Here is a 17,247-nt window from a genome sequence, read left to right as displayed (position 1 = left end):
TTACAATGCAGGTCTTGAAGAACTCAGAGACTCCTTCTGTTGATAGTCTGGAAGACCACAAAGGGCCAGAGTACGTCTCATGCTGACATCATTTTGTTACTAGATTGACAATCAAAAAGTAATAATTATTACACAAATAACGGTCTATCACACACACATCAAGCATAAAACAGTGTAACAGTTCTAGCGAAGTAATTTCTAAAACATAAAATAATTATGATGGTTCTATTTTTTAAACACCCATAGTTGCCACAGCCACTGTTTTGGGGTTGACAACCAACAATTACAACATATGGTTGGCAAAATTATATATATATAAATGTTTTCTGTCATGTTTCCAGACATTACAAATTTGCCAGGGTTGTAATATACTGACTTGCAGTATTATAAAGTGCCATGCAGGGTTTTGGCACACTGTCCCTCAAACTGGACTTGTATATAATTCATCATCTCACTGCTACCTGAAGCAACATGCCCACACTAATACAGACCATTTTTGTTCTGAACAAGGTTCAGACAGAATTTCAGGTCTGGTAATAGCTCAGTATAAAAAGCACTGAATCTACTGTACATATTCTTGAATATATATATATATATATATATATATATATATATATATATATATATATATATACTCCTGCATACTCCTGATGCATAGAAAATCTAATTTAAAACATTCCTTGGATTGCTGTAGAAAGGGCAGTGTCACTCAGTAGTCTATTTGATCCTGTGGGAACAGATTTAACAAGAGTATGAAATAATTTGTGTTACAGTCCTAATTCCTAATTATTCCAGTTAACAAGAATGAAATGCTTAACTGACTTTTCAAATACAAAATGTAACTATTTATCTAACTTACCAATACAATAGCCTCTTTCTGGTGAGTCAGGTGATTAGTCCTCTTTAGTCCTAAATCATTCCCTCTAGAATTTTTTGTGATTATTGCGGCCAAAATGCTTGATTTTGCACCCTTTTCTTAAAAAATACAATAAAATGTATTTTATTGTAATCGTAATGTTTTACGTGCTCTTCTTATTGCGGTAAAAATGCAGGAATTGGGGAAAACTGCAAGCAGAGGAAAATAATATGATTTTTTACTACTACTACCAGTTAAGAGTTATATTTAATGACTTCCTTCAGTAAAAAGCATACTGCATATCACATAAACAACTATATTTCAGTGCTTATTTTTAAATTTATTTGAACATGAGAACCATGGGCTCAAAGTTATATGAAAAAGAAAATACTGTACCTAAGTTCCATTTATAACCCTTTATTAAATAAACTGTCATCTCAACATTAGCACCAAATAAAATCAGTCAATAATGCCATTAAAATAAATCCATTAACATAAAAATATAGTTTCATTTCCAAAGTCTCCATTTTTATGTTTGAGGTAGATTATGTCTATCAACTTGTATTCTTCTGACTAACTGAATGCAAACCTCATTTGGGAACATTTGGGAGTTGTTTTGCATGTAGGCTGTGATGATGTAAGTTACGAAATGCAACAATTGGTCCAAATCATGAGCTGTGTGTTGATTTGGCTATTTCATGCGGAAAAGTTGCAGTAACTTAAGAAAAATGCAAGTTCAAGTTGCAAGTATTGAGGACTTATGTACTTATCATACAAACACAATATGTTGAACAGTAACACAGTTCGAGATTTACTGTTTCAGTAAAGCGATTTATATCCAAAACCGAACAATTTAGCTCAATTTTTCCTATTTAAGAAAAACTAAGTTTTGACTATTTCAGTATCAAATATATAAAATCTTAATATCAGAGAAGGAAAGTAGTTCTAGGATTGTTTATTTGAATAGTTTTTAGAGGCTGTGAAAAAGTAGGTGAGACCACACCATTTTGTCCCCATTACACTTTGTATTTCTTTCCATACTTGTCATTTGTTTGTTTAGCCAGTTTAACATCTGTGTTTAGCATAGTTTCAATTCAATTCAGTTCAAAACACTTTATTTGTCCCCAAGGAGCAATTTGCAGAGGCACATAAAGTAGCACAGTCAACAAGCAATACAATATAGGAAAATTAAAAAAAAAAAAATGTAAAAAGCAAAAATTAGTACATTAGTAATAATTGTACATATTATGATAATAATGATAATGCTATGAGAATGATAATATTAGTGGAATTAATAGTAATATATATTTATAATATATCAATATTAGTGCAATAAAAAGTATAAAGCAGTATGATGCAGCACAATGCTGTACACATTATGATAATAATTATAATGATATGAGAATGATAATAGTACAACAAAAGTATGATGCAGTATACACAGTATACATATTGATGGGTAGCTCTATAGGTGCATGGTAATTCAGTGAACATGTGTGTGTGTGTGTGTGTGTAGCAGGGTGAGCAGAGGGACAGGGATGGCCGGGAGTTGAGGAGCTGAACAGCCTTGGGGACAAAGGTTGCCCTTCTCCTCTGTGTCCTGCAACCTGGGCAGCAAAGCTGGTGTCCTGAGGGGAGCCACTCAAACACAGGGTACAGGATACGTGCGGGGTCCTGTAGGATCCTGCCAGCTGACCTTAGCATCTGCTGCTCGCATGGGGTGGAGAGGGCTCTGACAGGGAGTCCAATAATTTTGGAGCAGACTTTGACTGTGCTCTGCAGGCGGTTTCTGTTCGGGAGGCTGATAGAGTGGAACCAGCAGGTGAAGGAGAATGGCATAATGCTCTCAATAAAGGAGTAGTAAAATGTTTTGAGGATGTCCTTGCTGATCCCAAAGGAGTTGAGCTTCCTCAGGAGGTACTGCTGCTGCTGGCATTTCCTGAGAATCTCGTCTGTGTTGGTGGCAAATTTCAGCAAGTTATCAAAGATTATGCCCAGGTACTTATATTCCTCAACAATCTCTATGGGCTTCCCATGGATAGTGATGATGACTACCGCAGTCAGCTCCCTTTGCTTGTTGGAGAAGGTCATTACCATCTCCTTGGTCTTGTTCATATTAAGTTCCACACAACTCATGGAGGGCTGAGCTGTGGTGCTTTGAGGGGCCTGAAAGCAGAGACAGGAGGACTGTGTCATCAGCGAATGTGACCATGTGACAGTTTGGCTCGGTGGACCTGCAGTCATCAGTGTAGAGGATGAAGAGCAGGTATGAGAGGACACAGCCCTGCGGGGAACCAGTTGAAGTGTGTAGGAAGTCAGAAAAAGTGTTGTTGACCAGCATTCTCTGTGACCTGTTTGTGAGAAAGTCCATTATCCACAGTATTAGTCGGTCATGGGGTGGGGTGTTCCAGATTATGTATGTCAATAATGAATTCTTTTGTGTCAACAACCCCTCTGCCCGTGCTGTATGCAAACTTGAGTGGGTCCATCTGTGAGTCTGTTACCTTGATGATATGGTTTTTAACGACCGTCTCCATAGCATTCATCACAAGAGAGGTGAAAGGCACAAGCCTGAGGTCATTAAGGGCCTTTTTTTTGTCACATTTACATCTGCATTTATGGCTTAATCAAGACAGAAAAGTATTTAAATTCATTTATTGTATATTGATTTAAGTCCTGAGTTTCTTGAGTTATAGATTAGCTTGGGTTGTAACTTATCATATACTGACCATGCTTTCCAGGAGACAAAAGTGTGGGAGGCACTTCTTCGTCTTGTTTTACAGCTGTTGGCATCCAGCTTATTGGTGCATTACTGCTCCGGAGTGTGGATCAGACAATAGACTTACAACCTAAATCCCTTCAAAAAAAAAAAAAAAAGAGACACACACACACACAAACACACCAAAACAATACATAGAAAAGACACACTACATTCTGGCATGCACAAACACACACACAAACCCCCTTCCTTGTCACCTTGTCTTCTCTCTTCAAATTAAGTTGTTTGGAAAACAGTGTTAGTTTATTTGAATATACTTCCCAGCATGCATTGCGGTGGTATGAAATTTGTCAGAAAAACCTTTGTCTAGTGCAGTACAATATTTTTATCTTTATTTAGATCATACAAATCAAACATACCTAAGAAATGACTTACCTGAGTATTTCAGTATAACTATTTTTCTGTAATACCTTTTTTTTTGCAGTTAATTATGTTAAGCGCACAATATGTAATTTCTGCCGCTAGGGGTTTCTCAATCAAAACAATAACAAAAGATGGAGTTTGATGATGTTGTGAAGTAGCATGGGATTGTGGGAGTTGTTGTCCTCCTCCTCTCCAAAACAAACGTACACGTTTCATGTTTAAAATCAGTGTTTCTCCGATACTGTTCAGCAGACACAGGACATTCAGGAGGAGCTCTGTGTGAGTCAAGCTGCTGCTAACGTTTGCTCAGCTTCTTTCTCTGATAACTTAAGATCCAGATGTCTGATTCATCTGGTTAAAAGATAAACATAAAAATGACGAAGATCGAAAAACTTTATCGTAAAAATGTGGCTTAAAACTGAATAAAAGTCAATTTGACAGTTTCTGGCAGACAACCATAATAATGACATATTACCTTGTATGCTTATACTCTTTGGTAGACGTCATTGCGGCGGACAACTACAATGCTGACACATGCACATAAGATGATTATCATCTATAGGTTGTAAATTCAGCCGCCAAAACGACCCATAGTTTACTTTTGAGTGACAGACGCCATCTATCAGTTGTAGTAATTATTACCAGGAGAAGTGACACAGTTCAGATGACGTCTATATAATTTGACAAGTTTCATATTCGGAGGTGGCAGGTTGGGTGGATGCATAGATCCTGACTTGGAAAAAAGTGGACTTCGTGGACCTTGCTGCAGGAGACAGCTGTTCGTCTCCCACCTCCAACCACGAGCATCACGTTTCCAACCGTGAGTTGGTACGTTTTTTTAAAAACTGTTACCACAATTGTTGTGGTATTTACTGTTGCCATGATGACGAAGGTTGTCTATCTTTAAGGAAGTAGTAACTTTAACCCACACCATGTTTCAAGTGATCATTTTAAACCAAACCATGATCTTTTCCTAACCCTTACCAAGTGGTTTTTGTGCCTCAACCTAACCAGACCTTAGCCACAGCACTGCCACACCATAAAACATAGTAATTTTTTAACAGTGGTTTGTAACAGTTTTGGAAAGCACAGACAAATTATGTTGTTCTGCTGATTACTGCCAATAGAGATGCCATATTAGAAAACACTCCTATGGGTCATTCTGGAGTGCATGGTACAAACAACATATGTGGTCATTTAATTTGGAGGACTTGTTCAAACCATGTGCTGGTGCACCAATGAATTTGGTGACCACAAACAGCAATGACAAATGTTTGATGCTTCCATAATTGCACATCTGTTTTCCTGCAAGACTGTGAGTTGTAATTTTGTTTTTTCTTTTTCTATCCTTATTTGTTCCATTATAATACATAGAGGCTATGGAACAAGGTAGAGGGAGATTAGGCTTTGACCAATTTATTTTTGAGGAACTGCCATCTTTGGTCTTTATTCTGCCTATGAACTGTTTTGAATAAAGGGTTTAACAGCTCACAGTAGAAATAAGTCTTACGGTTTTGTGGGAATATTGAGTTTGTCAGTGGGTGAGGGTTATGATGTGGATTGGGCAGCTGAATTCTAAATCAGTATGCATAGTGGGAATGCATGGATGTGAGGTAATTTGTAGTGTGGTCTGAGATGTTTGAGCAATTGCTGCAATAACATTGTGTAGTGATGCTACTGGGGTTTGCAGATAGCATAATATATTGTCAGCACATACAGTGGGCTGATGTGGTGATGATTATTAAGAATTAGAATTCCTCCGTCGAATTACAACAGCTCAATAAAAATGCACAGAGACAGAGAAAGTTTACATCTTTATCAGATACCCCTGTCAAAGATGAAGGTCAGTAACATTTGTCCATTAGTGGGTAATGTGGGATATGTATATGTATAGATACCATAGATATATTTCCAACTCACTTTTTAAGGATCTTTCTCTGTATGTTTTTATGACTTTTTGCCTTAAAGTCTATGTGTATTTTCCTATCTACTGTAGAAGTACCACATACAGAGTCAGCTTTACTGATGCAGTTTTTGCTTTTGTAATATTTTGGAAATATCCACAGCTATGTTGTAATCTAAGTGAAATCTACCTGAATAAGCCCACCGTTACTGAAACCCTAACAATGGTGATCTTAAAAGGGTGTGTTCCCTGAGGGAGCATGGTTTGAGGTGGACAGCTTGATGTGCCAAAACAGCTGACATGCTGACATGCTACATTCAGATGACTTCCCACACGCAAGTACAGCTGCAATGATTAGTCGATTAATCAATTAGTCAATCGACAGAAAATGAATCCGCAACAATTTCGATGATTGATTCATCATTTTCAACTTCTCAGATGTGAAGATTTAATGATTTTCTTTGTCATACATGATTGTAACCTGAACATCTTTGGGTTTTGGACATTTGGTCATACAAAACAAGACATCTGACTTCACCTTTGACTCTGAGAAATTGTAATGTGAGGCCATGCCTCATTATTTTCTGACATTTTATAGACCAAACAATTAATCGATTAATCAAGAAAATAATCTGCAGATTAATCACTTATGAAAATAATTACATTAAATAGTTTTGATATTATTATAATTTCCCTTTTCCCAAAAGTCCTCAAAGCTCAGATCCTGCATCTGCTGCAGACTCAGAAAGTAGCAGGCATAGCAAAAACTGCAGGGAAATGCTGCTATTAATAACTATAGCATCTCATGGACATTAATATTCTTCGTTTATTTCAAGGATACTTCCTGATGTTGTGTTTGCCCCTGGTGTTTATTGATTAGTGGTTACATAAGTCTTATATACATTGGGTGACATGTTTTGGATGTTTTTAAATACCTTTACTCCTAACAAAAATAGATTGAAAGACTTCCCATGTCCTTATAAATGTGCAGAGCTCTGAAATCATTGTGCCAGTGGTATTCATGAGGACGTCTCCCAAATGTGCCTGGCTCGTTTATGGTTCCATGCTGTGTAACATGTTTTCATGGGAGTAACACAAGTAATTTTCTTCACATTCAGGGCTGATAGGATAAACATGAACTTGTTAGGCAATACATAATCTTTTGATCCTCCAACACTGTAATTCTGTCTGACAGTACAATCTGACAGGCGTAATCACTATTTTTACAGGCGAACACAATGTAACTTATAGATGTAATTTCCCTGCAACTGTTTAGTATTTTTACTGGGGAGATGACATATATTGTCAAATGATCAGGAGGGGGCACTGTTGATCTTACCAGTGACGTAAGGAGCCTCTACTTGTAGAGCCTTCCATTCTATTTTTACTTCTTGTGAAAATTTTATGTCTTCCTGCACAGATCAGTGCTATTCTTCTGTTCCATTTGACCCAGAAATTCAGATATACACAACAAAACGAGTATCATGTCACAGAACACTGAAAAATGTGAAGCACACACTTTACACAGCATATGGATACATTTTCCAGTATCCTGTACATCCCTATATATGTATCCTTTTAATGATGAATATTGTGGTATACAGAACCATTCTAAGTAACCAGAGAGCTGTCCATTGTACAGTTCAGCAATGATCTTGCAAGCATTTCAAATTGTTTATTATTTGCTATAGTCTATCTAAAAGATTTTAAGAAGTTATGTGACAATCTCCTGCACTGCCAAGACATGTAACTCAGTTTGTTCTTTCTCTTCTGAAACACTATGATGCTGCCAAGAGATCCTTGGTAATTGAGCAACAGAAACTGCACTGTGAATGAGCAGTGGTGAAGTAGTTTTAAGCATTTAGCGGCCAAGAATACAGTAATTCTTCATGCACAGTCTTATGGGCTCTATATCTATCTCAAAAGAAGGCCACTGATCCTCCTGCCTGTGAAGAGTGGTCGCCATGGCAACCTCACAGTTTATCAAGGTTCTAAGCAATAAAGAGAAGGAGAGTCTACTGATGTTGCACACACATACACACACACAATTTACAAGAATATGCAAACACACGCAATACACAAGAATACAAACCATATTCAGATGCATTGTAAGAAAAAACATAAGCACATTATGAGGCGTGATGAGTCGAGCTGGTCTCTTGTTTTGATCTCTAAACACTGTCAGATGTCAAGTGAAAACATGTCCATATGCTCAAGCGTTATATACCAGGCACCTTATATTGTCGTTAGTGAACGTATACATACTGAGCAGGTGGTGGAGTGACATGGTGATTAGAGATTAGCTGCATGACTGGAGGCTTGCAGGTTTGATCCCTGCAAAGACCAGAATTTACACTGTGTAATACACTGATGCTTTGGCTCATTCAACCATAACATACAAGATGCAATTAAGAACAGAGATGGTTAACCCATCAGAGCCAAATTCTTTCTACAGAGAAATTAGAGATAGAACTGATTGGAAATCTCACAGTATGGTGCAAATTGATTTGGGGTCATGTTGTGAATATTCTCGGGGAAGCAAAAATATCATCATTATATTAGAAATGTATGGTAACAATACAGTTAGGCTTCTACTCTGTCTTCACACAGTGCTGATGGATTAAAGGAATGTTTTAATTTACAACATTGATTCATCTTTGCCTTGGCACTGTGCATGCCAGGCTAGCGCTTACTCTGCAAACCACCTGCCAGTTCTGCGCTTGCTTGCCTACGGAGGAGCTGCAATGGTGAGTGGAAACTTTCACAGGGTGGTGGGCGTTGGGGGCGGTGACAGCAGCTAGGCTGACCAGGAGGATTGCTCACTGGAAGCAGAGGTGGATCTCTTCACCTGTGAATTCCAAGACACCCCAGAGGAGAACCCCAACGAAGGGTACGAGTCAGACGGCTCAGCTCCTTCCATCTCGGGTTCTCTTCCCAGCTCTCCCTTCTCCCCGTTGGGATCCCTGGAGTTTGATGACGGGGGATCCGGAGATCCGCGTTTGCAGCTCTATCTGTCCCCACTGTGGTCAGGAGCCCCGCAGCAGCAGCTCTCTCCTTCTTCACATCAATCTGCTAGCCATATGCTCACCCCTAAAGCACTTTTTCAGAACTTGCCAGGTATCATGAAGAAGGTGGCAGATCTGAGAGACATCTTAGATTGAGACGTCTACAACCAGGAGCAACCGGCAAAACATCCCCTGTTGTGGCCTCACTTCACAGAGCTCTGGCCCTCCATGGAGGCAGCATTTTCTAATGCTTTTTTCTACAGCATTTTGTGCCACTAGAGCAAAGCCTAGCTACCATCCTGCTTCCCAAAGCAACTTTTTTTGGCAGACACGTCCATGCCGCTGTCTCCTTGGGACCAGGTTTATGCTCGCCTCACCAGTGTGTTGCTCAGGTGGCTGAAGCACAAAACAACATCTTGCTGCTGTCCTCCACTGTCTCCGGAGGCTCTTTCCCTAGAGCTAGCCATGGACAACAGGAAGGCTACGATCCTGACTCTCACCACAACTTCAGTGGTGGCCTTGTCCAGGATCATGGCATGGCAGATGATGATGCAGCGTAGCATCTGGCTCCACATGTCTCAGCTACCCCCTCAAATCAGACAGGAGCTGCTGGGTGGTCCCATATCCCACAGGGGGTTGTTTGGTCCACTCCTACAAAGCACTATACAATGCAGCTGAGGAAGCAGAGAGGGTAAGGAGACACACCTTCTGGAGCAAAGAGTCACCTCAGCTGTGGCATCAAAGACACCGAGATGCTCACTCCAAGAAGAAGCGTCATGCATCAGCATGCACCTGCTCTAGGACCACCTCCTCTTCCTTTTTCGCTGCGATATCCAACGCGCTCTGTGCTGTCACAGCAAGACCCAGCGGCCAGCATCCTCTTGGCCCAACCCACCAGCTGAGCCACCTCACAAACACCGGCATCAGAAGCAATGATGGGACACAGGGAATGCATGTCTCAATCCAGCTGAGCAAAGGACACACAACAGCCCTTTTCAGGGCCACTTCATTCACTTTAGTCAGACAAACTTTTCCCACACACAGAGGCTTGCCACCACACACACACAGAGTGCAGCAAGTGCAGTCTGGTCACCTCCTCGTATTTTCATGAGCAGGGATTAATCCCCACCTCAAATGTGCATTGCTGACCATAAACAATTATCATCTACCTCCCACTCGTTGGGGTGAGTTAGTGGGGATCTCTCATCATGACCTGATTCAGACTCAAGGTTTGAACAAATGGAGCTGAAAGCTGACTCTGTCATGCATTTTCAGCACCACAGCAAGAGCAAGCCCTTTTCATTCTGCCCTCCCTCGGGGTGTGGTGAAGGAGCACTAGCTTCACACAGTGGCAGAGAGGACATTGTACTGGTTGGTAACTATGTCAACAGACGCTCCACAGACGTGTGCACACCCACTTTCAGAGCACTGCTCAGCATGCCAGAGCCTGCTATCCATGAATGAAAGTATGTCAAGCAGGGGCAGACTGGCAATAAAAAGCATAGAGGTCCCTGCAAAGACTTCCTCAAAACTTAACCTGTCTGACTCAGGTTCATCTGTTTGTTAAAAAATGCATAATACAGACATCATTTGGACTGTCTTACTTGAGTATCAAATATTGGGCAAATTAGGCAAATACATATGTGGTGTATTAAACATACTTGCCATTCACTCTATTTCTTGTAATGCAATAAGAAATAACTTCAATGGAGTAGTGCAACCTGATCATATGAATGATGTATGGTGCTCTAGTTTACTTAATAACACAATAACATTCAATAGTGCACGCACCTCTAATTGGATCTGTGCTGGTTCCTGCTCCCTCCTCCTCTATCCTTTCCCCTTCTTGTTCAGAGCCATGTTCACCTGTTTGTTTAGAATGTAGGGTAAGTATTTAACAAATCATCTTTATTGCTGGGCTGGCTATCAATTACTATATGCCTTATGGGCTATAATGCGAAAAAGAGCCATATTTTCATGGACGCGCAACGACCAGAGCAAGCAGTGTTTGGTGTTTTCCTGACCTTGAAACTCTCTTTGTGTGTCTGTGTGCTACTTTGGTGACCAGAGCAGAGAGCACGGTACACAGGTGGGAGAAGAGGCACAGACAAGGGGGAGGTTAATTTAAAGGAAGCAGTGCAAAGCCAGTTGTTGAATTTTGGTGGAAATTTGGTCCTAGACATTATGCAGAAAACAGACGTCTCAGAATCATGTTTATTTGTGGCACAACGTCAATCTGCCGCTGCTTTGGTGATCAAGGTGAAAGAAAAAACAGGATCAAACTAAAAGCTTGCTGCAGACATGTAGCAACAACAGATTAATGCTTAAAATATGACTAATTTACTTACATTAAACACTCTCCTACCAAATTGGCACAGAAAATAACATTCAATGTGGTTAAAGCAGGAAAGTCAGTAAATCTGAATTGATCTATAAATTAATGCGGGTAATTCTTACAGTATCTGTTATCCACAGCTGCTTTATACTATATGAAAAGCTTCTTTAGTTCATTAAATTTCTGCACCATCTGAAGGCACCAGGACTGATATGTTGATAAATCTGCAGCCTCTGACAAGGGTCACGCCAGAGTGCAGTGCTGTTACACACGGCCATTTACTGTGCTTACTTTCATTAAATTGCCTGATGTCACCAGGCTGCTACAGTATAACCACACACACCAGACTGGTCAGTTAAAACTCACTCGACTTTTTAATGAAGGAGATGTCAGGTTAGCAGGGTTCATCAGCCTCTTTTACAACTTTCTTTTTAGCAAAAGTGGCGACTCGTGTTTTATCTTTGAAACATATCACACACAGTGCAAACACTGTTGTGTAACATTAATTACTAAACTGTGTGACCATGTACGAAGTGAAATACATCAGAATTATTGCTGAAATAGCGTTGGTCCGATATAATCATATAAATGGCTTTACCAAATCAATTTCTTTATTTTTTATCTCTATCTTTATTATTACTAACTGATAAAAAACATCCATCAACCTGAGAGATGCTTATTTTCACAGGAAGTTCCTGAGTACAACAGGCTGCGATTTGGCTACTCTCTGGCTCCCTGCACATTCAGCAAATGTGTGGATGCAGCGCTGCAGCTGCTGCGTGACCAGGGCATGAAGGTCTTCTTCTACTTAGATGACCTCATTGTCATGGTCAGGTCCAGAGAATCGGCTATTTATTTATATCTTCACAGCCAAGTTGGCACTGCACCTAACCAGGTTAGGTTTCGCCATCAACTGGAAGAAGAGTGCCCCCCAGCCACACCAACAAGCGGAATATCTGGGAGTTGTGCTCGATTCGGTCAATCTGCGGGCCATTCTGTCAGACTCCAGATGGCCATGGAGCAGGCAGTCCTCAGACTGCAGCGGGGAGCAGCAGTGACAGCTTTGTCCCTCAGGCAGGTGGTGAGGCTCATGGCAGTGGGCCATCCAGTGGTTCCACTGGGGCTCCTGCCCATGTACCACCTGCAAAGATGGTTCGCTAGCCTGCGCTTGGACCCCAAGAGGTACAAGCACTGCATGATGAATGTTCCCCCATCAGTGCAGAGCAGGAGGACCTGCATTATTGGGGGTCTCCACAGCAACTGTCAACAGGGACACTGCTGGGTCAAGTTACCTCCTACATAGCAGTGTTCACAGATGCATGCCTGACAGGGCAGAGGGGCACCTGCTTGGGGAGAGTGATATGTGGTGTGTGGCCTTCAGGGGAAAACTGACACATCAACCTCCTCGAACTACAAGTGGTGCTCTTGGTTCTTCAACACTTCCTGACTCTGGTCCAGGTGAGATATTTGTTGGTGAGAACAGACAACCACACCACAGTTGCCTACATCAACAGGCAGGTTGAAGTCCAATCCCATGGTCCATTCCCCAAGTATGGGGGGCCTGAATAGGCACGCTGCCCATGTTGGGCTAACCTCTCCCAGCTTGGCTCCTGAGAGGGACAGGCTGATGTGGGCTGAACTGTCTGCACAGGTGGTGCAGACCATCCAGGTGGCAAGAGCAGGATCCACTATTGCTTGCTACAAAGCAAAGTGGTTGGGATGCCAACGCTGGTGTGAGGAAAGGAGACTGGACATTCTGACATGTTCAGTGGGCTAGGTTCTCTCCTTTTCTACAGTATCTGGTGGCTGTCTTGTGCTACTGTTAAAGTGTAGTTATGCAATGATGACTCTGGTCAACCTCAAAGGGGTTTTTAGCTGCTTTTCAAAGGAGTCTACATTATCCAAGGACCTTAAGCTCGTTGGAAGAGTGTTCCAAAGCTTAGGGGCTGCTGACTGGAAGGCATGATCCCCCCGGGTCTTAAAATGTGTACAAGGTACACTTATAAAGCCCTGGCCTGGCCATGTGCAAAGAGGTTAAAATAGGAGTTGTATGTGACCATCTGTTGGATTGTGTTAAAAGCCTAGCATCAGCGTTTTGGACAGTTTGTAAGCATTGTATGGAAGATTTATTAAGACAGGTAAAAAGAGAGTTACAGTAGTCTAAACGTGATGAGATAAAAGCATGTATGTATCAACATCTTTATCTTGCAACAGGCAGAGGAGGTCGCTCCCCGAGCCGATGGTCGTTGAACTGACCTCGCAGAGGAATGGCACTCTGTGTGAACACTGCTAGCCACCGGTGGGGAAGAGGATGCAGTGTCATCAGGCGCCACTTTTGGGGATCCGTCGGATCCGCTGGGGTCAGTCGGAGCTGCTGGAGCATCGGCAGGAGCCGGGAAGTCGTCTGACAGGATCGTGTAGTGGTTGGAGAGTGTTAGGCGAGGTGGCAAGGCAGCCCTGTCCGAGCTCCTCTTGCGGCCGCGAGCTACCACCTTGGCCCAGGACGAGTGATGGTTCCGCGTTGAGGAGGAGGAAGGCCGCGTACAGGTGGAGGGGTCCCATAGAACAGTGTCTTGGATGGCTGCACTGAGATTGGCGATCTGTTTGGACTGCCCAGTAGCCACGTCCGTGAAGCTACAGAGGAGGGAGTCCTTCTTCTGGAGCTCATCAGAAAGTCGTTGAATATCACCCTTAAGGTCAGCAATCTTTTTGTTTGCTTTCATCAGTAGTACAATGTCCTCACCGGAGAAAGTTGGCATGGTCGTAAAATCCAAGAGTAAAAAATAGCTTAAAAGCTCTTAGTAAAAAACGACACTGGCTAACTTAGCTGCCAGGCTAAAACCAAAAACAAAACCTGGCTAAGCTAGCAGCGGCCTGGAGTCGGCAGCCGGGTCATGTAGTTAAAAATCGAGGCATCCTATGATTAAAAGGAGAGTATTACCCATAGAGTCCAGTAGTGGGCTCCAGAACTGGGGTTGCAATATCATTACTTTTGTTACAATACATAACCAATGTTTATTCTTGCAGAAAGTTAGATGCGAAGATTGATACCACTATCGTGTGTGTGTGTGTGTGTGTTTGTGTGTGTTAAAGTTCCTTTCCACTCAAAAATGTGTTTTCTTCTTGTTCTAGTTAAATGTTTGAGCTTCACTATGCAGAATGATGTATGTGCAGAGTTTGACACTGGAAGGCTGTTTTCATATTCATTTGCTGAAAGTGGAAAGTTTCTCTGTGTTCATCATCACAACTAGTTTTGGAGCCAAACATGGTCCAATATTCAACTTACACAAGTGTGATGTGGAAACTTGAAGCCTCCAGTTCACGTTCACTGAGAATGATGTCTACAGTGAAGTAGGAGACATCTTGTGTCCAGCAGTTAAACTCTTGAGATGAAATATTTTTAGACCTACATATTTATAGATTCTGGAATTTTTAATGCGGGAGAAGGAGTAGGTGCCATTTTAAGGATGTTAATGTGGTAATTTGAACTTTTTATGTGGAAAATCCATATCAGACACACATTCTTCTAAGCAAGTCTTCTTGCATGTCTTAATAACTGTCTAAAGGGGATCTTTTATCTAGCTGGACCCAGCAAGTAATTAGCTTAGCATAAAAGGCTGAAAGCATGGGAATTAATAACACATTGTATCTTGTTTGTTTAATATGTTTAATATTACTATTACAGAAGAAATAGTTAACACATGTACAGTAAGGCTGGAGATATACTTGCTTTTTAACCACATGTTCACGTCCGGTTGCATTGTGAATGGAATTATTCATGGACTTATGTAATTTGCATGTTAATTGAAAGATTCCACTAGAGGGCATTTTTGCAAGTTTCTACATCAACTCGTCATTTTTAGAACACTAAAATGTTACAATTAATTTTTATGAGCTAAAAACAAAATGAAACAGCGACAGCTGCAGCTACACCTATACGCCGTGAATCTGAGATTACGCCATGGTTACATTATCTAACTAACATTGTCACCATGGTAGCAACTTGCCTGTGACAGCACCCATTTGTCACTCAAAGAGGCCACACCCTCAATTATGCATAACTTTAAGCTTTAATAAAATTTAAACGGCTGAGTTATATAAAAATTCACCTCCTGTACAGTTGTCATGAAAGGGAAAATTAGCCATAGAGACCAAAACTTTTTTTTGTACCAGGCTGTAAACATGATTATTTCTGCTGTAAAGTTGGGCACTTTAACATGGGGGTCTATGGGGATTGACTCGCTTTTGGAGCCAGCCTCAGGTAGCTATTTGAGGAACTGCACTTTTTTCTCATTTCCACATTGGCTTCATTTCACAGTCCTGGAAATAACCACTTGACACACACACAAACTCACACATGCACACACAGAAACACAAAACCAGTTCTGTGTCTCACATGCTGTTTGGGGGGTCGCTTTAAGATAAACTGCACTAGAACTGGTATGACTGCTGCTTCTTCTATCTACAGTACATATCTAAAATCAACAAATAATCACCTAAAAGCATGACAGACATAACAAGTACACTCAGTGTGACACCTGAGTTCATCTCCCAGTACTTGAGCAGCTCAGTTCACTAATGGGGTGAGGGTTTTAGATCAGAAAACACACTCAGAGGTGAATTTTGAAACCTATGTGCTGTAGTTACTGTACCTTTCCTCCTAAAAGGTTTTCAGAGCAAATGGCATGTTTCTTTCTTGTTACCTCAGTATTGCATCAATTAACCGTAATAAGAAACTGAGCTAAAGTGGTCATTGTTGAAGGACTGCACTCTTGCTTTTGATCTCATCACATCCATTACATGGCATGTCCCATTTGAGATAATGGCCAAAAATTACAGTGTTTTTAGGCCCATTAGAGGGTCTTAAAATGTTTAGAACGTTTTCTGTTGCTGTCTCATATTGCTTATATGAGCTATTATACTGTCTGTGAAGATTCTCAGTCATCCAGGTCATGGTTATCCAAGGAGGGTTGAATCTGGGGCAACTGGACTTAGTTGTAGATACTTGAGGACGTTTCGCCTCTCATCCAAGGGGCTTCTTCAGTTCTAACTGACTGGCAGGGACTCCCAGGTATTTAATCTCTGTGGGGTCGTTATCAAAGTCATTGATACCATTTGGTTCGTTAGTGCTCCTGGCTGTTGTAACAACAGTAATTAGAGTCACTGGAGTCACCTGAGGCCAAGTGTGAACGATAGTCGTTGGAGTTGTCACATGAGGCCAAATATGAATGGTTGTTAAATCTCCCAGGAAGGGATGAAGCTACATGAGTTATTATATTCTTTGTCAAAGGGAAGACCCATTGATGCATGATCCATTCTGAGTGCATGTATGTTTCTCCATCTGGGGCTAATGTCAACTGGCTATAGCTTGTATATTTCTTTAATTGTCTCAATAAATATTTCAAATGTAAATTGATAGAGCAAGCATGATACAACGTGTCTGCCATTTACAAATTGTGACAAGCCAGACACAATACTGTGATATGATGAAGCTACAAATGTGCTCTACCAGTCAACTTCATTTGACACACTGTTAATGAGAAGTAGGATAATAAATTATTGTGTCACCATGTTAAATAAATGGGAGAATTTCAATTTTGCGAATACCAAACATTTTTAGACACCCTGAAAGATGAGCCTAATCTGCACAGTGTTTGGCATTTTGCTGCAGATCTGCTGTCATGTCTGCTCTCAGTGAAGCAGAATGATTAAAGTAGCAGCAAAGTAACACTTAACACAACAACTTGATAAGTTGGCTGTGGCTGCACCTCCTCTGACATAAATATGTAATCAGAAAAACACAAACCAGGATATCTGAAACACCAGACACACACATGCACGCTCTAACATAGACATACATATCATAATGTGCTATGATTGCCTTGACAAACTTTACAATGACACAGGTAAAATGTGCCAATATCAGGTGCCAGAGACAGTTTATCATGGTGCAGCAAGCTATTGCTCATTGGTTCCTGCCAACAGGCTGCTTTTCTCACCTTACAC

The 17,247-nt window shown here is 41.1% G+C and overlaps 1 protein-coding gene across 1 annotated transcript; it reads right to left on the bottom strand.

Moving 5' to 3' along the window:
* LOC122989094 lies at nt 1-3,870 on the bottom strand. The gene is made up of 3 exons (XM_044361772.1): nt 3,586-3,870; nt 2,374-3,022; nt 1-47 (listed from the first exon to the last, which is right to left on the bottom strand). The coding sequence occupies exons 1-3, from the start codon at nt 3,586-3,588 to the stop codon at nt 1-3; spliced, it is 699 nt and encodes a 232-aa protein (XP_044217707.1). The 5' UTR covers nt 3,589-3,870.
* Nucleotides 3,871-17,247: the final 13,377 nt, after the last annotated feature.

Source organism: Thunnus albacares, chromosome 9 (assembly GCF_914725855.1).
Source record: "Thunnus albacares chromosome 9, fThuAlb1.1, whole genome shotgun sequence".
Classification (NCBI taxonomy): Eukaryota; Metazoa; Chordata; class Actinopteri; order Scombriformes; family Scombridae; genus Thunnus; species Thunnus albacares.
Note: the sequence above shows the minus strand (reverse complement) of the source record. Positions and strands in the feature narration are given on the sequence as shown.